This window comes from Patiria miniata, unplaced genomic scaffold (assembly GCF_015706575.1).
Source record: "Patiria miniata isolate m_02_andy unplaced genomic scaffold, ASM1570657v1 HiC_scaffold_1, whole genome shotgun sequence".
Lineage (NCBI taxonomy): Eukaryota > Metazoa > Echinodermata > Asteroidea > Valvatida > Asterinidae > Patiria > Patiria miniata.
Genome location: NW_024037047.1, coordinates 3,480,353 through 3,505,324, shown reverse-complemented (window position 1 = coordinate 3,505,324; position 24,972 = coordinate 3,480,353). Strand labels below are relative to the sequence as shown.

Here is a 24,972-nt window from a genome sequence, read left to right as displayed (position 1 = left end):
CAGAAAAGGCTAGTACACTTTAATTTATTTGAGTAAGGGATTTAAAATTTAAAACAAGTTTAAAAACAAAAGCAAACATTTTAGAAGTGCATCTCGGTGTTAGTAATTTTGTTCCTGGTTACATTTTTTTTTCAATGTGAACGAAAATAGTTTCACAATTTTCTCTTCTTTCACACCGACGGAATGTGCCTTTTTTCTGAGGAAGTGCCGCCTTTTATTAATGCCCCCCCCCCCCGTTTGAGAGGCATTCCGCTAATAAAAGCTATTATAATGATCTAAGCACTTGTGCAAGCTTCCAAAACGTCCTCCTGCAGTGGCAATTGAAATCTTTACATAAGCATGCTGCTTATTGACAAATGATATCTTCTGAGTACTTCTCTTGATCGTTTTCTGTATACACTGTTACAAGAAGTTTAATGATGAACAGAAACACTTTGAAATAATTTACATGTTTTTATTTAGAGTGCACTTATGAGACATAAAAATGATAAAAAAGCATGTTTTATCGGTGTAGCAGGTCAACTCATTACTCAAAACATCTTCATTTAAAGCCATTTTTTCCATCGTTTCACGCACGCCTCCCCCCGAAAAGGTGCATTCAAAAAAAAATGGTAAATGGCAATCCATTACGGTCATTGTCATAAAACTCCCTTTTGTTATATTTGCGTTAAAGGTATCAGACAAAATGAATATTCCATCAGTAAGCTGAAGGGTCCTCTTGTAATTAATTTGGTTGAAAAATTTGACAGAAAAACTTTACGAATGTAAACAAAAAAGGTTACTGTCAGTCTAAGTGACCTGATATTTTTAACACAAAGTAACCCGAAAGCTCCCGTTAGCTACTGCAGTAACACACAATAAATAATGCATGTCATCTTGCTGACTGAGCTGCATCCGTTGTTAAAAAAAAAATGCCGAGCGAAAGGGCATTTTAACCCTAGCGCTATATGATTTTACTGCACTACGCCGCTGCGCGTACTGTGCGTACCGTTTTCACGAAGAGCGAAAGTGCATTTTACGCCACTACGCCTCTGCGCGTACAACGCGTACCGTTTTCACGAAGAGAAAAGTGACTTTGGGGAGGGCAAAACACATTTTTGCGTTTTCACGAAGAGAGAAAAGCGTGATTTCATTCATTTAAAATGATTTTGGAGAAACAGAAGTTTGCCAGGATGTTCGTTGTTGTTCACCTATTCAATTAAAACCAAAAACAGAAGTTCGAAAATATGAAGCTTTCTGGCCACTTTTCTCTCTTCGTGAAAACGGTGACGAATTGTAACAGACTTCTATGAAACAAAAAAGTGAGTGCCAGAGATATAATACTTTGGTATTTCAAGATGGCTACCTGCCGCCATTTTAAAATTTGAGGTCACAATGGTCTGCAATCGTAATGAATACTATTTAAACAGATTTGTCATGCCAGAAATAGTGGAAATCGAAACCTCATTATCAATATGGTTCATCTGGTTCCCGAGATATCACTTTTAATGTATTTCAATATGGCGTCGGCGGCCATTTTGAAAAACGTGCTAAAAAGTTTGCCGTCACTTTTGGGAGGTGAATAGGAGAATTATTTTTCTTTAACTTGGTCCTATTTGTCAAATCTATCGAGACAAAAAGATATCCGCAACATGGTCATGGATTTCCGAAAAAAAAAACTCTACTATCTCTTTGAGTATAAATTCGGTTGTTAATTAAAATATTTGAGCCTAGCACTTTTTATGTGCATAAACAATCTGAGCTTTAGTTTTCGTTGGGAATATGAAACTTTTCCTTGTGAATACAAACAAAACTATCTGTTGTTAACCCAGCAGTCACTTTTTGGAGCTGTATTGTAACGATTCGCCCCTAACGGCAATGCAACACTGGTAACAGATATTGATATTTGAAGACAAAGACAACAAGTAACACTTAAATGAAATTAAATAAATTTTACATGAATGATTACCTTGCACCGCCAAGGTAGTACTCTCATTAACAAGTACTGAATTCGAAGGGTTGATCAATTGGCATATAATCACAAGGCCAGCATGATCTCTCGTCGCTGTAAAATCTATTTCCTTTATAATGTCGCAGCAGTCAGCACAACTCGGGTTTGGAGAAGGGCTTGAGACACTGATATCGAACCTCCCTGGAGGATTAAAACTTAAGGCCATGTAGGACTGACGAGCTTTACAAGATGCACGGCATGTTAACTTTACATGTTGACCAACGCAAACTGGTGAGGGATGCTGAGTCAAATTGAGCTGTTGCCCTTCCAGTAGACACACACAAGAAAAAAAGAACAGGACAAACGTTTCTGTTATTTAGATTAGTGCAGAGAATGTTGAATTGAAGCAGGGTGGATCAAGCAATTTTTGATGGAAGGAGGGGGACGGTTTCATCAGCAAATCACAGCTGAAACGTAGACAGTTTTTCTTTTTCTTAGGACACTTGACCTCCGTAAAATCAATGTTAGTGTGTTTGCTAGCGTTCTTTTATGGTGTAAGTCGAGGACACACACGTGCAACATACTCGATAAATTGAGGACAGGGTTAAAATTGAGGACAACCTCGATTAGAAAACTTGTACAAAACCGAAAAGATGTGTTCCAAGAAGTGAACGTTAGTGTATTGACAAGGAAAAGAAAAACAAAACAAAAGAAAATCCTCGATTTACACCATTAACGAACGTGGGTGTATGTGTGCGTTTGTTTATGGTGAGAATTGAGGACACACACGTGCAACATCTTTGGTGAATCGAGGACAGGAACCAAATCGAGGACGACTCCGATTAGAAAACGTTCACAAAACCAATGAGAGCTGTTGCAAAAAAAAGTTGACGTACATACAAAGGAAAAGGGAAGAGAAAAAAAAAGAGAAGAAAATCCTCGATTTACACCATAAACAAACGTGCTAGTTTTGATAGGCCATACATTTACTGTGAGGACTTCTGAACAAAAGAGGTCCACATAAACCAGGTAGAGGAGATGCTGTGTGGACTTGGGAAAGTCCACACAGTGTTTCCCCATTTCTGGAAAACAGGTTTGAAGGCATTTTGGGGTTAGGTTTGTCTGTTGCAAAATGAAGAGAAACACAAAGGGGATCATAGAAAAGAAAATGGGTCGAGAGAGTTTCCACAGTTTGAGAAAAAAGAGATTTATACACTGTTTTTTCCCCGTTTTTTTTTTACATGTGTAAACACCAGAAATCGTGGACTATTAAGGACAGAAGGGTTAGGGCACAAACAAAGGGTCCACGATTGACCGAACGACCATATAACCCCATACCCAAGCTGGAACTGTCGGCATGTTGTGCACAGACGAACATTATTACCGGTATAATTGTCTTTATTTGTTTTGAGTGTCAGAGCAGAGGGGGGTCCCATTAATTGTAACTATACTTCTATGAAACAAAAATTGAGTCAGAGTTGGGGGGGGGGGGATGAACCCCCGTGTTGGATCCGCGAAGTATTCAGAGGCTTCAGATGGGCCTTGATGCTTAGCCTGACAACAACAATTTTCGAAATTACATTGTATCGTCAACTTCGCACTATAGGGTTAATTACTGACCGGCCAAGATATGAATTGTAAGTAATCTACAAAGGATCATAAGGCCAAGTGCTCTCTCCTTTTAGAGAAACAAATACCTCCGACGATGTCAAATGTCATGGACAAATTAAATGCATTTCAATTTCCTTCGCCGAAATGGAAGATTTCCTTCTGGAATACATTATTGAACTACCTATTTTTTTCAACACAGCAACTTAAGCTTCAGTTTGACTTCGTTTGCAGCAATGTCGGGAGCCGTATTATGATTCTGGAATAGTAAGTTTATGTACGTGGTAAGATCTCCCTGCGTGTGTAAGCTATAGCACCAGACAAATTGAGGTAGAAACCGAAAAACACTCTGTGAAATGCAAACACATTTACCATAAAAAGCCCATTAAAACAGGCTTGAGTATTGGTTAAAAATGATGTTAGGGTCGCGATAACAGATACCTTAACAGATATTACAATTTTTAATTTAACATCCCCTTCTCATATTGCCTAGGTGTTGAAATAGAGATTTTCCAACAAATAGACTATGACTTCCCCCCAAAAAAAATAATTATAACAAAAAAATGAGCTTGAAAAGAAGCCAAACAAACAAACAAACAAACAACCAAACAAACATTAAATACGCTTACCAAACATGGGCTGAGCATGTAGAATCACTAAGATCAGACACAAAACAATTTCCATCTTGTTCCTTAAACCCACAGACCGGCTGTCATGCGATCATTACAGTGTATGAACTTGAAGGTGAACACACACAGACATATGCAGTAAAACACGTACACAATTTATCAATGATAACAAATAATGACGTACATGCACTAAAAGTGAAATAAAAAGGATGAGCGCAAATAACACAACTACGGTGGTCTGTATGCAGTTTTCCTTGTTTTGAGTACACCTAAGGGGAAATGTATATTATAGAAACGGCGACAAATCAAGAACAGAACTGAAAAGCAGCAATAATGTTTATTTCGAAGTGTCATGTTGATTTAGAGGCCTATCAAGCCCAGCAAAGGCAAAAAGTCAAGCCCGTTAACAGATAAATGACATTATTGGTGTGAATGGGTCTTATGCCATGCTGATTTATGTTTGGGAGGGGGGGGGGGTGTTTACCTGTTATATTATATGTTTTTTCTCTGGAGTACTCTGAACAATTTCAGCTCTGGGTGTATACATGTATATAGAGCGTTTACGAATTCGTGGCTTAGGCAAGAGCTTCGACGATTTTAGTCCCATTGCTCGACAGACTACTGAACAATTATTGGTAATTTTTTTGCTGTATATTGAGACCAGTTTTGTCAGGCAAGGCCGTTAGTTTTGGAAGGATTTGGAAGTAGCAGGAATTATTCATGAATGTTGGACTCGAGACGAGGTCGCGAAGCCTTGGATTCGTAAACTCTGTGAAAGAACGCAGATGGCGCTCTTCCTGACCACTAGTGTGAGCTCCCACGGTTGCAGACAAGTAAATAAGCTGCCATATAGACCCCATGATGATTACCTCACTTCCAAAAGTCATGAACAGTTCTCAACTCTCTAAGGTGTTTGAGACACGCATCAAGTTAAAGCTTTTTTTAGTATCTTTCAGTTTCTGTTCCATTTGTTTGGGAAAGGTGGGGTTATTTAACAACCTTTTGGAAACAAATTTAATCCAAAGATGATTACCTCTAAAAGTACTCCTGAAGCCTATCGCCATTTTTTTTAAAAAGGATACCTATCATTCCATTGTTAAATACAGCAATTTTAGGGCCAATTTCATCCAAACTATACAGAAATACAAAGTAAAAAAGTAGGCTCGCATTTCTGTTCCAGGCTTCTACTCGTTTTTTTTTAACCCCTCAAATGTATGGCCCACGAAATGTTCTAGTAGCAGAGAATTTGAGGGCATGCAAATCGTGATTCGGCAGGTGTATCGGCAATTGTTGGCCTATGTACTGGCCTGCAACCCAATGCAAGACACACTGCTTGCGCGCACCAAAACAAGCGCGTATTGCGCGAAGTATGTAGGATACATACCTGAGTTAGTGTGATCGCCAGGTCTTCTACTTATCGAGTCCATTTCACAAAGCTAAATTCGTTCAGCCAACGCCGAACACTTTTCTCTGCACCTTCATTGTACACTGCCAGTTTTACGTAAGGTAGTCTATGCAATAGACCATGGCGAAAGCCATGGTATATTATAGGTGAGCAAATTCGCTGTTTAATTATGCAAGACAACCGCATCTTGACCTCTAGATTTTGATCAATCAGCAGGCGCTTTCTATATCGGGCCTTCGGTTATTCCCCCCTTGTCGCGTTGTAGACACGGATACAAGAAACCTTGAAACAGCAACAAAGGTTGTGGTCACGCGCTCTGATGTTACGCAATACGTGCAATCTTGTCTAGGTCTTATCGATCAACTGAGTGTTTGTTTCAATAAAAAGAAACCCAAATTTGAAGAACCAGTATGGACAGGCTAAATGTTTACTGGCTATTAACTGATATCATCTGAAAGTGTAATCTCTATGCTTTTCAATGACACATTGTTTACATTTCCAGGGTCATGCATCACTGAGCGCCACTGTCATGAGATTTTGATGAAATATTGCAGTTGGTTCACTTTCATGTCGAACACAATAGGCATGGTGTGCATGAGAATTAGTATTCAGGAAGAAGACACCAGTGCATAAAAGAAACCCCCAAAAAAAGAGAGAAAAAAAGTCGGGTTGGGTTTAAAACTAAATTGTATTGTTTGTCATGAATTTCTCGTTTTGACAAATCCACGCTCAAAACAATGTGCCATTTAAATGTGCCATTAGGATTAACATTCAAGCTATTTCACAGACATTTCCGTAACAATAGGCGCACCATGCCCAGTGGTTTTTTTTTTATGATAAGTGAACCAACTGCTTTTTGCATCCAGTTTTCATGACAATGATCCTGACTGATGCATGACTCACAAAACCTAAACATAGTATCATTGAAACGCATAGAGATTACGCTTTCAGATGATACCAGTTTAATAGCCAGTAAACATATCGTCTGTCCATACTCATTATTTGAAGTTGGGTTTCCCTTTTTTTTTTGAACACCCTGTATATGCCCGGCTGTAATTGTTGTATTACAAAACACTGCATTCGAATAGACCGATCAAACAGTAAGTCCTGATTTTGGAATGAAATGACGTCACGAATTAGTAAATTCGACTCCGATTGGCTGAAACGCGTAATCGCATAAATCTGCATGTTATAGGAGACTGGGCTTTCAATAACGGGAGATACTCAGACTATACGTAAGTATGGATGAGTTTAATTAAGCATCTTGCCCGTATTCTCTGCTTTTGTAAACGTTAAATAACCCCACAACTATGACACGTGCGAATAATCATGGCTTCACATATCAGAACTTGTAAAAAGGGCAAAGTGACCAAATAACTAACTGTGTCAAACTTGAAAGCATTTGAATTCAAATTCTAGAAGTGATGCCTATAAAACACTGTCATTTTGACCCCCGAATGAGTATAAACACAATGGTTAAATAACCCTTCTGTTGTGGTCGCGGCTGTTTATTATCAAGCAGGTGCATGAAGCTTTGTAAATGTTGTCAGGGTCACACTTTGCTGTCTTGTTTGCTATCTTTACTACCGTACGTTTACTGTTATTTGAATCGCACATTGCTTCAGATAATTTTATTGTATTGCTAGTTTTGTTAACTTATTCAATGATGATAACTGTACTAATCATCTTTAGATGATTATTATTGTTTGATTTCAATACAAACGTGGTTTTGTATACAGTTATAACCAAGCACAAATACTGTAATGTGACATACCAGCTATATATTTTTAATTTCAAGATAATTTGAGAGAACATTTGAAAGTTATTGTATAGATGTTTTTTGTAAATGGTTTAGCTTTTCCAGTTACTGTTTTTGCATATTATGTTAATTTAGTATATAAGTCTGAATATTGAGGCTTTACATCCATATTTTAATAAAGATTACCAACAACGCAGCACTTTGTTTCAAAATGAAAGGTGTTTCTGTATTAAGTGTTAAGGCAACAAATGTTTCTTTTCTGAAAATGTTTAGGCCTACACTTTACATAATCCTGCCCACCAGGTTATCAAACCAAACAAATTATTCTATGACAATTAAACATACACAATTTCCTTTATACACTTGGTTATATGATTAGTGCAATTGAATCTTTATATTCTAGCCTTAACGGTTTTGCAATGAATTTAGACTAAATGCAACACAATTTTCTACTCATGTCATATTTGCCTTGGTATTCCCGTTAACGAAACATTAATATCAAGAATAAATTCTTTATATGATCCGCCTAAAAATTTACAAAATATATACATTCATTTTATTGAAATATTTGAAAACACAAACCGTTTCATTAAAATGTACAGCTTCTTGAAATTGTTTATGTATATTTCTTCGGTTTTCAAATTTACTTCTAATATTCCCGTTTACAAAATATCTCATCTAGAGTAATATGACATGATCCACCTAAGGCCAAAAAAAAAGTCTCCGGTTTCTGGTATGGAGCTTGCCCAAAAAGTGGTGCGGCGACGCGATTTTTTTTTTTTGTTTACCTGACTTTTTTGCTTTCAAATGTAGGCTGATGACTGCAAATAGTGCCCGACTAAAGGCTGATGACTGCAAATGGTGCCCGACTAAACTTAGTGCAAATATATGGGAGTCCAGAGATGCCACATAAAGCTTATTCTCGATCATAACCCCATCTAAAAACACGTTAAAATTGTGCAGCAGCAGGATTGCAGTCAAACCAGTGAGTTTGGCGGTTTTGAGACATCATCTTTCATTAAAAAAAAAAACTTTTTCATTTTGCCGACGCGCATGGCTACGGCGACGCGCGCGCATACCAGAAACCGGAGACTTTTTTTTGGCCTAAATAAGGTGACCTGTGTATGTTATGTTTGTTTCATGCAAAGTGCCTTTGTAATTACAATTGCAGAACTGAGTTTACGATGTACAAAATATACACGTGTATTTTATTGACATTTATAAAATACAAACAGCTTAATTGAAATGTGCCATCCCAGCTCTCACAAAATATAAACGACTACAAACAGTTCATTGTATACACAGCCTCCAATTATTCCGAGAGCAGTCACTAATTGATTATTTTAGTAACTAAATATTTTAAGTCACAAAATATTTTAGTTACACAAATTGCGTGTGTCTGAGGTGGATATATTGAAGTCCAAACCATGCGAACCATAGCCAGTCATTTCGCCAAGAAAGGTTCACATGCTCACACAAACGTATCTGCAACAAAATTCTCCATCTCCAAGTACATCTTTAAAAGAAAACAAAATAACACATCCTCATCATATATTTGAATAAAGAATGATTTGCATTATAGTAAGATTACAATTCTTTGAAGCCTCAATGAGGTGCTTTATACAGCAAAGGTCTAATTTTTAAGATTTAACTAAATAGGCAGGGCCTGATTACATACATGCATGCATAATGAAATCATTAGATGTTGTTATTAAAATGACTTTGACCTGAAGTTGAGCAGTATCTGGCAATTAACAATCTTTGCATGGAAATGACGTAGCTTACCTTCGCGTCAGGAATCATACTGTCTAACATCCTCTTTAAACAGCCGAAAGACGGACGACGTGAGGGGGAAAGTCTCCAACATTCCATCATAAGAGTGTAGCTGTAAAAACAAATCAGACTCTTGTCAAGGAACATGATTCGGTTCTTTTTGTGGCTGTTTATAAAGAATTTGAAATAAACTGCGGGAAAGCTGTATAACTAGACCAGAGTGATTTGAAATCAAGACATCGAGACCCCTGTTTACCATTAGTCTTCACAAGCTTACGATAATTAAGTCCTCACGTAATAATCACGTGTTCACGTCTCAAGCCAAGTGCCAATCTAATCAAAAGAACTGTGTCTTAGCCACCCTTTTTGCTTAGTCACACACTTCCTTTCACTAAACCATCTTGGGATCTGACTCATAATGAAATTATGATAGACTCAGGGGCGGCGGAACCGGAGAGACGAGGGGGCATTTGCCCCCCCCCCCCCCCAGTTTTACCCAAGTGCCCCCTCGATCATAAATGTACCCCCCCCCAGATGAACACAAAAATGGCCCTCAAACTTTGGATAATTTGTTTTCAGTAAACATTTCCCAAAATGGTATAGAGAGTTCTGATATGAACGAGGAATATGAAAACAAAGCCCAAAGAGAGCCCCCTATTTTGGAACTGCGTACCACCCCCCTCCTTACACTTTTTGATTTAACGGAGGCCAAGTGTCCGGTAAAAAAAACCGTGTCGCCATTTCAGCGACGAACGATTCCTTTTCCAGTGCCCCTTCTTGGTATTGCCCCTCCCCTCCTCAGTTTGTCAGAAGAGATTCAATTCGTGTGGTTAGTCTTAAGTGTTTACATGACTGAAATGGTCTGGTTCATCTTAATGTAAGACACCATTATTTACATATAAATATTGCAACCCAGTATTAGTCGTCGATTCGAACTTTGGGTTGACTTTTGTCTTCAAGTCTGATATCGTATTTAACAAGAAGTTCATTACTCACAGTTGATTATGGCAATGCGAGGGATTTGGTAACCGATAGCCCTCAGCTAAGACGTCAATTATTTCACTGGCGGACATTCCACGGTAGGGATGGTCACCTGAACGCATAAAGTTACATTGATTAGATTCGAAAAAGAACAACCTGAAAAAAGGGTCTCATGATACTATCATGTATTAAGTAAAGAGTTTCATTTACAGAAGAAAACACATTTGCTTGTAGTTTGCAATGGAATTGCAAACTTTACAAGCTGTTTTTTGTTTGTTTTGCGTAGAGCAAAATCGATGCTGAACTTTGTTACATATAGTCTCCTAGGCTTAACCCTACAAGGGCCGGGGCGGAATCCGCTCCCCCCCCCCCTCGACTTTTTTTCCGCAATAGCCTTTAAAAAAGTTTTCGCGATCCAAGCTGTTATGACTTTTTAGCCTCAAGCCTTGCGCATCTTTTAACACCAAAAATATAAAAATCGGACCAGGGGTTGTCGCGCAGCGAAAAATTTCCCGGCGGTACGCGCCGCGAAAACTGAATTTTTCCGTATACGTCGTATACACAGACCAGAATTACCATTCGTACATATGAATAATTAATTAGCCATAATTCCAAAACTGTTTGACCTATAGTCATGAAATTTCTTGGGTATATGTTAATGAAGAGTTGCTTTATGCATGTATCCAGTTCAAAATTGTTCGTCACTTGATGGCCGAGATCTTATGGGGGGGGGGGAGGGGGAGGGCGGAATCCCCCCCCCCCCCCTGAGAGTTGGTCAAAATAACCCGGCCCTTTTAGGGTTAATGTAACTGACATTGCCCTTTTGTAGACGCAATATTTATTACATGAGACCCATTCATGAGGCCCAAGTTTTCCAGTGCAACGAATAAATTTCTTGAAACGCAATTGAGCAAACGGCTCATGCGGTAGGACCACTGATCTCTGTACTAACTACAATGGTGGACAGTGCACAGGCATTCGAATAGCATCCGCCAGCTTTGGTCAGCCACGACGCACGCGCAGCAATTCATTTTTTTAGAGTAGAGTTGGTAAAATAAGAGTTGCATTTTCTGACCGGCTCGATGAGATTCAAATAATCATATTCCTTGGAACGCCCGACATTCAAAGAATAATTTGTCATTAGGGAAATTGATGATGCGAGTGAAAAACAAATGCAAATGTAGAACGTGACGTTTCAGGGATCCAAGAATAGTGAATCATTTGCTTTAAGAAGAATTGGCCAATGAGCAGCCAGTCTAGTTAGTAACGAAGTTTTAGTTACACGTACCTAGCGTGACAATCTCCCACAGCAAGACACCAAATGACCACACGTCGCTCATTGTGGTGTACACGTTCTGAACGAGACACTCCAAAGCCAGCCAGCGAACAGGAACCAATCCCTGCATTGTTGAAATACAACATAATTTAGGTTTCTGGACTATGAAAGTTTCTGGACTGTTAAAGTTTGGATGTAGGAATTTACAAGGCCGGTAGTCAATGCATGTGAAAAAAAACCAAAACTGTTGCCAGTATCTTCAAAGTAAAGGGGCTCACGAACTGGAAAGACTTGAGAAATCAAGGTCTTAGATCCCCAAAATGACAAACTATATCACGAATGAATACCTATAATAGGGCTGTCACTTCCCCCTTTTGCAAAAAAAATCTGTCTAATGACAGTTCAATGTGCTTACATTGTACCTTGACATTTAAAAAGGCAGATGAGAAGGCCTACAGACCACTAGGGTATTAGTCCACTGGTGAACACAGCAATGACATGTTGACACCTTACCCTGGATGTTTTCTCATATTGTTCAGTCTCAGAAATGTCACGTGCCAATCCAAAGTCAGAGAGTTTGCACACAAGGTCGTCACTGAGAAGGATGTTGCGAGTAGCTAGGTCACGGTGAATGCACTGCAATGAAGAGCATGAACACATACTTAACGCTATACGCGGCATTAGACCGAACCACTGTATTGGCTATTTTATTGGCATATTATCCACACTTTGAAATGGTTATTTATGGAGCTCGTTTTAATATTTCTGTAGGAAAATACCAACAGCCACATTTTGTTTCAAAAAGGTTTCAAAACATGTATGGCATAGACCCTTTGTATTCTGCAGTCATTTTTAATTATTTGGGTAGATTTCTTTCAATTTCGCTCCAACAAATGTACCAGAGACTTATTAGGAAAATCACAGATAATTATGATTGTTGTTAGCCCCTTAAACCCGGTTTTGTTTTTCGAGTACTTGCCGGGCAGCCGGTATTAAATGACTACGACCGTACATGGTGGGGTCAACCAGGATATGTCTGCGGTTATCCGGCGCCGGGCAACATACACACAGTGCCGACCAGGCCGAGATGCTGGATTGCGCGCCACGTAGGCCCAGTACATGTACAAACATGTACATGTACATGACTTTGAGTACATGTACATTTACGTTCGTATACCTAAAAAGAATGCACTGTGATCAGGCTGCTTATCTTTTAGTATTACGCGTGTTCTTTTTTGTAGAATAGTTAATGCTATTGTGAATATTTTCACCCGCTAGCATTCCCTCCCCCATTTTACTATCCATACCATAAAATATATCTCATCTGTAAATATTTCCTTTCTTACCAAATACCCCAATACCATGACTTTCTTTCCCCATTATATTATAAAATATACTTGTAAAAAAAGCAAAGACAGAAACTGGTTTTTGTTTCATTTTTTCCACATATTTCTTGTCATTTCTTTGTTATTTATAATTTTGCACTTCTTATTTTCTCTTACTTTCTTATTCTCATCATTTCAAATAAAATAAGTAACTGAACTGAATACAAATGTTGTTTACAAATGTCTTTTTTTCTCTCTTTATAATTACAACTGAAATAAAACTGAAATGCTGTACAGTGAAATTATATTGGTGAGGTAAAAACTTTGAAACAAGGGGCAGGACAAAGGGGAACTTCAAAAGTTTCACACATGAATCTAGTTTCTTTTCTGATGAAATGTCTTGAACAAACAACACAACGTTCGATATACAGGGAGGTTTGGTGTGTGGGCCCCTAGTATTTCATTCACTAGTGTCCACCTGAAATTCAAGTATTTATCAGTCCCACCCAATGCTTTGTGCACAAGATGCAATTCACAAGGCAGACATCTAGCACGTAGAAGAACAGTTCCTTGTACCACTTGATGGACTTTCTGACCGTGCGGTGAGATGAGGCAAGTTGGTCCGACATGTCCACGCCCTTCATGCCTGCGTTGTAGTCGATGACACACTTGGGCTTCTCGATGGGCTTGTTGTCCCGGTCGCGCTTGCCGGAGTCCCCCATTGCGGCCGTGTGCATCGTAGACAACATGCGTACATCTTTCTTGTCTTTCCAGACCAAGGCAAGCAGGCCTTTGTCTGAAGAGTGATATGCAACTTCGCCTTTACGAAGTTGCAAGTCGCACAAGTCCTTGGGCATGTCCTTCCGATTTTTCCTGACTGTCCCGACGACGTTTGTCTTGTGACTGTGGAGTTCCAGAAACAGAGAAGGCCGGGCTGCTGAACCAGTTGTCAAGAAAAACGGTGTACCCCTTGCCGAGAAGATCTGCGTTCAAGTCAAGTACGATTTTCGTACTTGCCGGTGTATCGCTCTTGTCTTGCCCCGTGTATATTTTCAAGTTCCAGGTATATCCGGCGGCAGCTCCCGTGCTTTGGCAGACTCTGTATACCTTGATGCCAAATCTGGCGCGCTTCTTGGGGTTGAATTGCTTGAACTTCAATCTCCCCTTGAACTTCCACAGCGACTCGTCCGTGGATATATATGGTTGTCGGGAAGGTAGACTGATTTGAAGTTCTCAGTCAGTGTATCTATCACCGGGCGGACCTTGTAGAGGCGATCACTCGTATCTGGCTGACTGTTGTCGGTGAAGTGCAGATGGAACAGCAGCTCCATGAATCGGTCACGGGGCATGGTGTTGGGGAAGAACGGGGTCTCAAATACGGGGTCTCTCGTCCAGTAGATCGAGTTTCAAGTCCGGCTTGGGCATTATTCCAATGATGATTGTCATGGCCAGGAACACCGACATCTCATCTGGAGTAGTATCGAACCATTCCCTCATGTGACTTGGACTCGGCGATTGACGCTTTGGTTTCAGGGCAGCGTAGCGATTTGTCTCATCGGCGATGTGCGCCACCAGTTCAGGAGGAAAGAAGTTTTCGAAGATCTCCGTTGCTTCGCTAAGTTCATTCAAACTCGGCACTTGAAATCCCGTTGTACCATGAAAGCCAAATCGACGAGGAAAGTTGTCCGTGTCCTTCCATCGAATTGATTGGGTAGTCTTGGCTCGCTTCGCTAACATTGCTAACGGGACTTGTTCGTCAGAATCGCTGCCACTACTTTCAATTTCTGAACTTTGTTCAGATTCCGAATCAGAATCTGAACCGCTGGTAGCAGCCAAAGTTTGCTCGTCTTTACTGGAAAACATCGTGTATGCAAGTGCCTATACACTGTGTACATGTACATGTACACAGAAAGCCCAGTGTGATCAGACGAGTGTACCCTACACACAGAGCGCACGTACACTGAACAAAAGCCCCTATTCATCGCCCTCTAGCCCGTGCGCGGTGCACAATGGAAAGCACTCAGTGAGCTCATAACACTAAAAGCCCTTCTATTCAATTGAGAAGAATAGGTCCTTTCAATGAGTAAATTAGGTTTTGGAAGAATAATGAGGGTTCTCCGAACTTTTCCCTACTACAAAAAAACACCTTTCAATCAAAACCTGCCGGTAACAACAGGTGGGAGATGAATGAAATGTGTACGTGCGGCAATGCGGCTATGCCCGCTCCCCGGCACATAGACTTAAATCAGTCCGCGGCCATGACCGCTTGCCGTCTTTAAGGGGTTAGTATCTGCTCGGAAAAAGTTGTGTGTGTGTGTTAAAATGTTACTTCTGTTTTGACTTTACCCCACGTACCCCCATGGAGGAGAGGTAGTCCATTCCGTTGGCAATCTCAGAGGCAAATGTCAAGAGCTGGAAGGGGCAAGCAGGCTGTGCGCCCTCAACGGCATCAACTCTCCAGGCGTCTTTCTTCGCCCTCAGGTATTGCTGTAAGTTGCCTCTGGATAGATACTCCAGTATCAGGTAAAACGGCTCTATGAAATGACAAAAGATGAAGGCATTTCAACCCAACATTATCATCATGGGGTGTGCAAACACTGAAATGCAAATGCCATCTTGCATCATTAAATAGTTACGTTCTTTAGTTGAGGGTGTTTTAAATTCACTTAAAAAAATATCCTAATAAATACCCATTGGATGTTACACAGTCCTAGGGATAGGATTGTTTACACCTCAAAAGCCAGTTAAAGAAGAGAGAAAAAGCAATTATTACACTCGCCGCCTGAACTCCGAGGAGAATCGCTATACAAACTATCTGTAAAAACCATTTAATGTGCTTCCATCATGGGTGTTCCCTGATTACGGAAACAGCCTTAAAGTTTGGGTATTGTCAGCCAGTGTGGGCACCGAACAATTTGCTGAAAGTTCGACCGGGGTCGATGGTTGATGAGCAAAAAAATAAGCTAGCAGAAAACCAAACTGAAAGTTCGTCATTTATCACTCACTTTGTCAACAATTCCTCGCCTAAAAATGAAAGCAGAATCTTCTCTCACCAGGAAATGAACAGGGTGACGCTTGAAAGAGTTGTTCTGATTTTTTTTTTACTTTGAAACACGCAATGTATATTGTTTTACTCAATACCGAACAAATCAATGTCTATTTCGATTCGGCAAAGCAGAAATGTCATCAAACAGGTCAACATACGAAGTTATGAAATTGGTCACAAACATTGCCCTAAAATTAACTTTACATCGACTGCGTGTTTTATCAGTCTCTTTCGACCTCAACCGAAAGTACCTGAACTATTTATTTAAACTTTCCTTTGTAAAGGAGTCATAATGATCGATGTATCTAAAAGGCTCATAGTTGACTTACGCGTCTCCGTGCAATAGCCAAGCATCGATACAATGTTGGGATGTTTTATGAGATCCTTTTGAACCACTATTTCCTTCTCGAAATCAGCGACTACATTCGCATCAGCCGACTCTAAAAAAAAAAACACACACAAAGAAATAAGTTGAATTTTAGTTATAATTTGAACATCTTCCTTTGCGTCTTTCTTATATTGATTTGCGCGTAATGTCTCCTTTACCCTATTTATCCCGGCCGTTAGAAACCGTTCAGTTCAACATGCTGGATAGGTATCAATAATCCACTGCATCGAGTACCGCATGCACAAGGTAAAATATTTAACATATTTCAAATCAAGTCTCCATTTAGCAAAGTCAGCTGCAATCGAAAGTAACTCGTTGTCCCTGTTACACCTGAAATGTAAATGGCTTCTCATTTCTTGATGCAACCCCTAATGCTTTCTCACTCCAAGGGTGAGGTTGATATCCTATATTGATTCTACGTTGTTTGTCTGTCAGTCGGGCTGGCTGTCTGTCTGTGTGTCACTTTGTTTTGAAAATGGCCTAATGAGGTTGCGGAAGTACACAATGCCAGGGTTAATGGAGAGGCATCCAGTGTATGCACTATGCAGGTTCCGATTTCACTGCCCTCTGAAGTCACGCTTGATTTTCGTCAATAACATATTCTCTAAAACGAAGTTAATACAAAGGTAATAAGCACACACCATCCGTCCTTACTTTTGAGTATTTTGACGGCCACTTCTGACTTGATTCCCGGATGGTATATCCCATCTGCCGTGGCTCGGTAGACATGGCCAAAGTTACCGCTGCCTAGTACCTCATGCAGGGCGATCCTCCCACGAGGAAAATCGTAGACATTATGTGATTGGATGAAAGTCCCTCGGTCGTGAGCAGAAACTTCCTGTTTCATACAGTACAAATAAGATATCTTTTGAACTTAATGTTAGGCAATCATTATTGCAAACCATAAGAAAACAATATTGAAAATGAAAGATTAATCAAAATGAAAAATAAATCAAAGCTGTGATCATATCTGGTGGGAAAACGTCTTGCAACGGAGTTTGTGTTTATCGTAAGCACATTGTCTTACCCGTCCATGCATGATATCAAATGCACTTCAGTAATTTAAATACTGATGTTCCTCTTACCGCTAAGTAAGTAGAACTATATTCTACCATTGATATGATTTCTTGCATTAATTTACAGGCATGTACTCTGGAAAGTCAAACTGACCCGGAATCCAGCCAGATTGTACAGGGTGAGTGAGTCAAAGAAAAGAAAACCCAATTGTCAGGACCATTTTCTTAATAAAGTTCTGCACGTAGCTCTTTCAAAATGACGGATATGAACGCTCATTAGTAAGCTTTCTTTTAGTACAAATAAATAACACCAATCAACCATGTACCTTTCAGGTTACGGAATCTTAAACACAGTCACTTTTTTGAAGTTCTGTACACAGATCACAAGAACGGTGTGTGTCCTTTCAACAAAATGAAAACAATTCATAGACAACCCTATGTGAATTGTTTTCGTTTTTTCTAAAAGAACACTCACCTTTTTTTTTTTAATCGGTGGACAAAACTTTGAAACGGAGGTTGTGTTTAAAATGCCATAACTCGAAAGTAAATCAGTAGTTTGAATAATACCTATACGAAAAGCAAGTTTATCAATTGGGCTTTCGTATGTTACATTTTGAAAGTGTTATGTGTAAAACTTCAAAATGGTACTGTCATTTGGGTTTCCTCTTTTCGGCTCAACTTGTATTTGGCCTAATCCTCATGAGATTAAAAGATGACACTCTGTCGGATCAAAATGACACTCCGCGTGATTTCCCTTTGGGTTACTGACGCGGATAACTTGGCAAAAGTGTCATTGGACAGGTGAAAAGGTCGTGTTATACATGGGGAAAAAATAAACACAACATATGAACCCAGATTCCGGGTCGAAACTGAACTGGGGCTTTTTAATGTGCAAGTCCTGTAAAAGGCGCATACACTAATGCAGTTGGCACAATCGTCGATCGAAATTTCATTAAAATCATTTAAGTGTGAATTGTCATTTGTTTAAAAATAGGCCTACTTATTATCCTACAACACAAAGTTTAAAACATACTGTCAGGCGAAGTTCTTTTGACGTTGCGACCCCCTCCTTTGTACGTGTCTGCTGGTATTTTCGTTTCGTTATGCAAACTATTGTTATAGCAAAGCAGATAACAACAGAGGATGTGACTGAGACAACGATGACAGTGAACATGATAGGAAGCTTGAAGACGTCTTGTCTTGTGACTGGGTCCTCGGTTGATGACAGGAAAGTGGTGGCTTGCCCAGGAGTCGGTCTTCCTGGTTCTACAGAAACAGATTAAATTAGGTCTGCTTATAATGTTATAATGTTAATTGTAAAAATATTAATGACGAGCAGTCTTTCCTATTTTTTCCAGTGCCTCTCAATAATGAGAACAATAGATTTCCCCAGATACTTTACAACGTTCATTATTCCAACCATTTTATTCGCGTGAAGTGCACTATACATTATCGAGAATGGTGCACTATGGGTATTGACTGCCAATTTTTCATCTCTAGATGGGATTTGTTTTATTGTAGTGAGAGAGGTATTTGTGTTTTCAAGGGGCATTTTTCCATCTCGAAAAGGTGCACAATCTTGTTAATGCAAGAGGGATGCTTGTGTTTTTGAGGGGCAATTTTGCAATACAAGACAGGATACAATTTTATTAATAGCGCGATCAAATGCTTTCATACGTGTAAGTTTGAGGGGCTGTTTTGTTTTTTCAACTCGAGGTGACATCGTAAAACGCGAGAGGGGCACTAGGATCTAAGGCCTAGGAAAATCGGGAAGGGGGCGGAGTGCCCCCTGCCCCCGGTTCCGCCGCCGCCCCCGAGTAGAGGAATGAAACGGTCGTTGATAAAATAACTTTCCGCTCTAAATCGCACTGTAGGCCTATACACCTATTTTTTATTTTTTTTATTTTACATAAACCTCTTTAATCATTTACATATGGGGACCTTTAATATCAGTATCAGTAGTAAGGAGAGCTACTCATTTTGTAATTACCTGGCGTATCAAGTGACAGATTCACTGCTGCCTCTGCGTAAATTCCGTTAGCCGAAAACAACACTCTACATACAATTCTACTCAAGAAGTGATCCTCCGTGATATTTAAGCAGATTTGAGACGAAACGTCCCGCCTCTCCGTGTTGTTTGGAGGCAACCAATCACAAGCGCCCTTTATTGGTAATTGGTGGCCCCCTTTTTCAATAAGCCACGTGGTGTGATTGGCTGGATTTAACCCAGACGCCTCACACGTGAATCGGTAGAGACCACCAATCTTCACGTCAACCTTGTCATCGACTACTTCGGAGTTCATCTCAAGAGTGAGGCTCGTTGCATGTTCGACTGAAATAAATAAGGTAAAAAAGAAGATTGCCGTGATTTTCCCCTTCCGTCTCTATGACCAAATTCTCTAGACAATCAAAACTCGAGCTATTTGGGGGCAAGTCGCAATTCCAGTCGCACATGTTCCACCAGTGCATCGCATACTGCGGACGTGCGGCAAACGACATGTGTATTCGAGGTGTGCACCTGTACATTGTACGTACACACAAACACACCCAGCCCATTTTACTGTACTCATGAGGACCTGATCCTTCCCTTCTTTTATTCCTTTTCGTTTGCACTTCAACTTTTTCTCGACAGCTCCCAAAAGGTTTGTACACGAAATTCTACCGGAACCCAGGTCCTCGGGCCCATTAAAATCGCACACAGCCCATTGTTCCAAGTCCTCAGTCTGAGTGGATAACCAACCGATACACCCATACCGTGCATTGATACGTCTGACATTATGAACACAGAAAATGGGAGCAATGTACAAGAAGTATAATGTTATCTACTGCTTGAAATACGTATACGTATGCCCTCTAAAGACCGTCGTGTCAGAAATGAACAACCCGGCTTTTTTATTCTCTTCTCAAAATTAGTTTCCTTTCAACCACAAATTTGAAACATGATGAGTAAATATCTTAAAACATAACCATTTCAGCGATTTTTAGGACAATGCGCCCCTTTAAGCCGTTTTTAACAACAAAAGGCACATAATAGCGAAACGACAACTCAGTAAAAGTAGAAATAGAAATGAAAAGTAAAAGTAGAAATGATGTACATGAGCAATTACCTTGCACTACCAAAGTTTTCAAAGTAACTGTATTCGAAGGGTTGGTCACTTGACATGTGATCACAAGGCCAGCATGCTGTCTCGTCGCGGTAAAGTAAATCTCCTTTACGATTTCGAAGCAGCCAGGACGTTTAATGTTTAGAAATGAGCTTGTGTTAATGTTTGAGTACTCCTCACGAGGATCAAAAATCAACTGGATGGAGGATCGCGGAGCGAGGCAAGATGCGTCACATGTAAACGTCACTGGTTGACCAACGCTAACTGGTGAGGGATGCTGGGTCAAAATAACCTCTTGCCCTTCAAGTAGAAACACACAGACAGACAAAACATATTGAGAAAAAACAATTTGTGCGATGGATTTTCGAAAGAAGAAAAGTTCATTTTTAGATACTCAATCTCAGTTCTGATGCGGTGTCACTATTTCCAATGCACTTGGATGAATTTACTGAGCAAACGGTCTCTAGAGACTTTTTGCTAAGCACATAGCTCTCGTGTGCGGCGGGCTTTACTAGCAAGACTGACAGTCAGTCGGTTGTTAATTCAATCTGATCGACAAAAAGTAAGGTACAAACAGGACTAAAGGCTGTCATTGCCCCCTACGAAAGCGAACATGTGCCCAAAGGATTGTACATAATGACGAGTTGATTTCAACGTTGACACGGGCAGGCTCTCAGCGAACGGCTGCTCCAAACGTCTACAGTTGCCTTACATTTTGTCGAAATTATGCAAACTATTATTGACGACACATGTGATAAGAGGTTACCTATTGCTCGTCCTTGCACGACGAATACCTGCAGATGCTCCTCGGTGAACAATGTGGCGTTGTCCGGATAGAAAATTCGACACATGACGCCAAAGTTACTCTCTCCTTCCCGAATCTCAATCCTGGCTTTGCTGATGGCATCCCAGAACCAAGAACCGTCACGGAGAGTCTCGGAGTAGTTGGTCTGGCGAAGTATCGATGACTTATTCATGTTTTGACCATTGAGCTCCCATTCTATGTGACTTACGGGAATGGAACCCACCGCGGTGCACTCTAGATCCAAGCTGTCTCCAACGCTGACATTTCGTGTGCAATGATTGCAGAGACGACAAGGCAGTTCTTGTGAATCCCAGACACAAAGCTCACTCTTCGTCGGTGGACCTATTCCGAACAATTGTATTCAATCGAAAATGAATGTTTAACCAGTGCTAACGCATAGCACACAATGACTGGGTTTTCACAGGTGACCTGGTCATCTTGTTATCCTTCTTTGAACATCTCAAAGGTGGAATGCTTTACAGGTCCCTGTTTATAATTTCACAATACCTAGATGTTCATGTATTAAAACTGCAGACATCTGCTTGCCTCTTTGTGTACTATATTAGGCGAAGTAAAATAAAAAAGTTTCTCCTCCGGGGTTTTTGAAAAAAGGGAGGAAGCGGGGCCTTTTATTTTTCATTTTTTTATTTTTTTCAAGATGGCCGCCATTTAAAAATGTCCTGCACCCGTTGGTTGTGTCAACTGTTCAAAGAGACTTTTAAAATGAAAGACAAGTTGGACAAGAGAACTGAACATGTGTACAGTGTCGGAAAAAATTCGGTACTGGGCCACAACTTTTTTCAATTAATTTTCAAGCGCCAAAAGTTGTATCATTTGACTTACTTCATTCGAACCTCGGACTTCTACTTGAAACACGAGACTCTTAACCGCTAGGCCGCGCACGATCGCTGTTGCAATAATCAATCTTTGGACGTATTTGAAGTAGCCATTGGAATGAACTAAATATTCATGAGAAATAAATATAATGACGTATTGCACTATCATTGGCCGGCTCATGCGACGTCATGGTTGTCGATGTCATGCGTCATGCGTACCTCTGTCTGTCAGCCACACTTCAATCAGTTTTGACCGGCTGCTGCAACTTAGTTTCGCACGACGTGTGCATCCAAAATGGGCTCTTAAAACACATTTTGTCAATTTTTTTTCGCATTAACACAGCTTCCTGGATTCCTCTTGGGTGGAATCACAAGGTGAGGTGAAAATTGATGTGTTTAGCGGCAGGTAAAGTCGTGGCCTAGTATGGAATTTTTCCCACAGTGTCATTTAGAGTTGTATTGGTATTGGTATTCATTTTCCGATGAATTTGTTGACTTTTTTGGTGTTTTTTTACTACATTTTTCAAAAATAAAAAAAATAAAAAAATCCAGACGGCCTCCAAAAAGGAAGCGGGCGGGGACGAGAAACTTGTTTTTTTTTTACTTCGCCTTATATTGGAATGAACTTGGCTAATTCTTTGCTGGTGATTAAATTAGTATTTGCGAATTTCAGGGGGCTAGCCCAGTGTCATCTTCCTTGCGGTCACTTATGTAGAATGGTGCAGAGCCCCGGACAGTGCTATCGTAAAGGATTACCCCGTAACGACAATAAATGGGCTTAATTAGGCCCTTTGGGTAAACAAGATGCATTAAAAGACTTCCAGTGAATAGCCATTCTGTATCAATTGAATTACGTTGTTTTATCTCAAGGCCATAGACTTACTATAGGACTGGCTTGTCTTGTCCACATTTGACGACCCTTAATACGTATAGATACACTGGTAACATAGCACATATTAATTATATCTTTGTAAACAGACACAACATATGAAACAAATATAACATTGTTGTACATGAATGATTACCTTGCACCGCCAAGGTAGCACTGTCATTAACAATTACTGAATCCATAGCGTTGATCACTTGGCATGTGATCACAAGGCCAGCATTCTCTCTAGTCGCAGTAAAATACATCTCCTTTATAATGTCGATGCAGTGACGATGACTCCGGTTTTGAAAGAAGCTTAAGTCACTGAGTTGGTACTTCCCTCGATGATCAAAGCTAAATTCGATGTAGGACTGACTACCGTAACATGATGCATTGCATGTAAACGTTACTGGTTGACCAACGCTAACTGGCGAGGGATGCTGCGTCAAAATGACTTCTCGCCCTTCGATTGAAACAAAGACACACAAATGTTCTTTTCTGGTCTTATTTAGATTAGTGCAGTAAATTATGAATTGAAAACATGTTTATCATTGGAATATCAAACTGGTACTCGAATCAGTTTTGACACGTCGTCGTCACAGGCTTCGTATAGATGTACCTAGGTGCAATTAAACAAGTTTAGCATGAAAGGAAAAAATGGCCTAGATTACATTTTATCATCAATTTATTACTCTTGATAACAGAGTGGCCATATTGTTCCCACGTGTTGTTATAGAAACAAATACTGCCGACGATTTCAGGGCAGTTTGGATTACAGGGAGAAATTGACGTTCTAATTAAGTTAAATTTAGTGAATAATATACAGAATAAACTACCTTTTCTTAACTCGACAGCGACTTTGATTGTAAACTTTTATTTTGCTTTGTCTGCGGTCTGTTTCTGAAGCCGTGCTATGATTCCAGAATCAACTTTATATGAATGTTAAAGGTTTCCTGCATGTGTAAGCTACTGCACCAGACAATAACATAATGTAATGGCGAATACGGAAAATGTTCTTTCCGAGAATAGCAGACACATTTACCATGAAAACCCGTTAAAACTGGTTTCAGCAGTGGTTAGAAATGATGCCAGGATAACGATAACAGTCAACTATATAATGGAATATAATGAAATGTAATGTTTCAGCTTCTTCATTTCTTTTTCGAAACAGAGAGCTCAACAGATAGACGATCTGTACTCAAGAAAGACTTCCAATCGCTTGCAGAACAATATCGTATAAAACATCAACAATGGCAACTGTTTAAAGTATGTAGCTTGAAAAAAATATATATATTAATATAGCTTACCAAACAGGGGTTCAGCAAGTAGAATCATTGTTATCAGACAGTAAACAATTCCCATCTTGTTTCTTAAACCCTCATAAAGGCTGTCATGCGATCAGTGCAGTGTATGAAGGCGAACGCACACAGGATTATAACTATGCTGCAGTTGATCAATGCTTAAAAAAATAATGATGTACATGAAGTGAAAGCGGGAAAAGGGTGCGCAAATGTATAACTGAGCGACAGTGGCCTGTTTGTATCTGTTTCGTTGTTTTGTGTAAAAAAAACAAAAAACAAACAAGAGGTTATTTAAATGTGACAGAAACAATAACGAACGAAGCGCAGGATTCAAAGAGAAGCAATAACACGTTTGATGTAGTCTGATAAATGGAGGCCCATAAAGCCCAGCAAAAAAAAAAATCAATGTTCATAATTACCACACTGAAGCATTCGGCCTAGGGTGTATATATGTATAATATTATATAGGTCGTTTACGAATTCGTGGCTTAGACTAGAGCTTCACGATTATAATCCCATCACTCGACAGACTACTGAACAATTATTGGTCCATTTTCGGGTGAATTGAGACCAACCTGTGGCATGCAAGGCCGTTGTATTTGTTGCTGTATTGTGCAAGAGTTGGAAAGTAGCAGGATGGATTCTTAATGAATGTTGGGCTGGAGAAGCCGGGATTTCTTAAACCCCTAAATAATCTATAGACTATTTGCACGAAGTTAGATGGCGCTCTTTATGACATCTCGGGTAAGCTCTTATGGGAGACATATACTCCTTGCGCGCTCCCTAAACAAACGCGTATGGCGGAGAAATACCTATGATATATCTTAACTTGATCACCATGCGTACGCACTGACCTCTATCCGGCTCGTGGATGTGACGTCGGTTCAGTCTAAACCACGCCTACTGGCCATCAAGAAGCATT

The 24,972-nt window shown here is 39.9% G+C and overlaps 2 protein-coding genes across 2 annotated transcripts; both read right to left on the bottom strand.

Annotated features, from left to right (window-relative positions):
* Positions 1-8,420: 8,420 nt before the first annotated feature.
* Positions 8,421-16,967, bottom strand: LOC119727129 (tyrosine-protein kinase receptor Tie-1-like). The gene is made up of 8 exons (XM_038199024.1): positions 16,775-16,967; positions 16,062-16,172; positions 15,042-15,220; positions 11,875-11,997; positions 11,374-11,485; positions 10,101-10,197; positions 9,117-9,216; positions 8,421-8,847 (listed from the first exon to the last, which is right to left on the bottom strand). Exons 1-8 carry the CDS (start codon positions 16,965-16,967, stop codon positions 8,803-8,805), a joined length of 960 nt encoding a protein of 319 aa, XP_038054952.1. The 3' UTR covers positions 8,421-8,802.
* Positions 16,968-18,000: 1,033 nt separating this feature from the next.
* LOC119727021 lies at positions 18,001-21,308 on the bottom strand. Its single transcript, XM_038198940.1, has 4 exons — positions 21,007-21,308; positions 20,244-20,540; positions 19,127-19,468; positions 18,001-18,402 (listed from the first exon to the last, which is right to left on the bottom strand). Exons 1-4 carry the CDS (start codon positions 21,215-21,217, stop codon positions 18,140-18,142), a joined length of 1,113 nt encoding a protein of 370 aa, XP_038054868.1. The 5' UTR covers positions 21,218-21,308; the 3' UTR covers positions 18,001-18,139.
* Between the last annotated feature and the right edge of the window lie 3,664 nt (positions 21,309-24,972).

Coding starts and splice junctions, on each gene's coding strand:
- LOC119727129 (XM_038199024.1), bottom strand. CDS start 16,967: ATGAAACAGGAAGTTTCTGCTCACGACCGAGGGACTTTCATCCAATCA. Junction 15,221..16,061: donor TGGCTATTGCACGGAGACGC/GTAAGTCAACTA, acceptor GTCATTTCATAG/AGCCGTTTTACCTGATACTG. Junction 10,198..11,373: donor GTGGGAGATTGTCACGCTAG/GTACGTGTAACT, acceptor TTATGCGTTCAG/GTGACCATCCCTACCGTGGA.
- LOC119727021 (XM_038198940.1), bottom strand. CDS start 21,217: ATGAATAAGTCATCGATACTTCGCCAGACCAACTACTCCGAGACTCTC. Junction 20,541..21,006: donor CGTGCAAGGACGAGCAATAG/GTAACCTCTTAT, acceptor TTCTACTTGAAG/GGCAAGAGGTTATTTTGACC. Junction 18,403..19,126: donor TCTGTCACTTGATACGCCAG/GTAATTACAAAA, acceptor CTGTTTCTGTAG/AACCAGGAAGACCGACTCCT.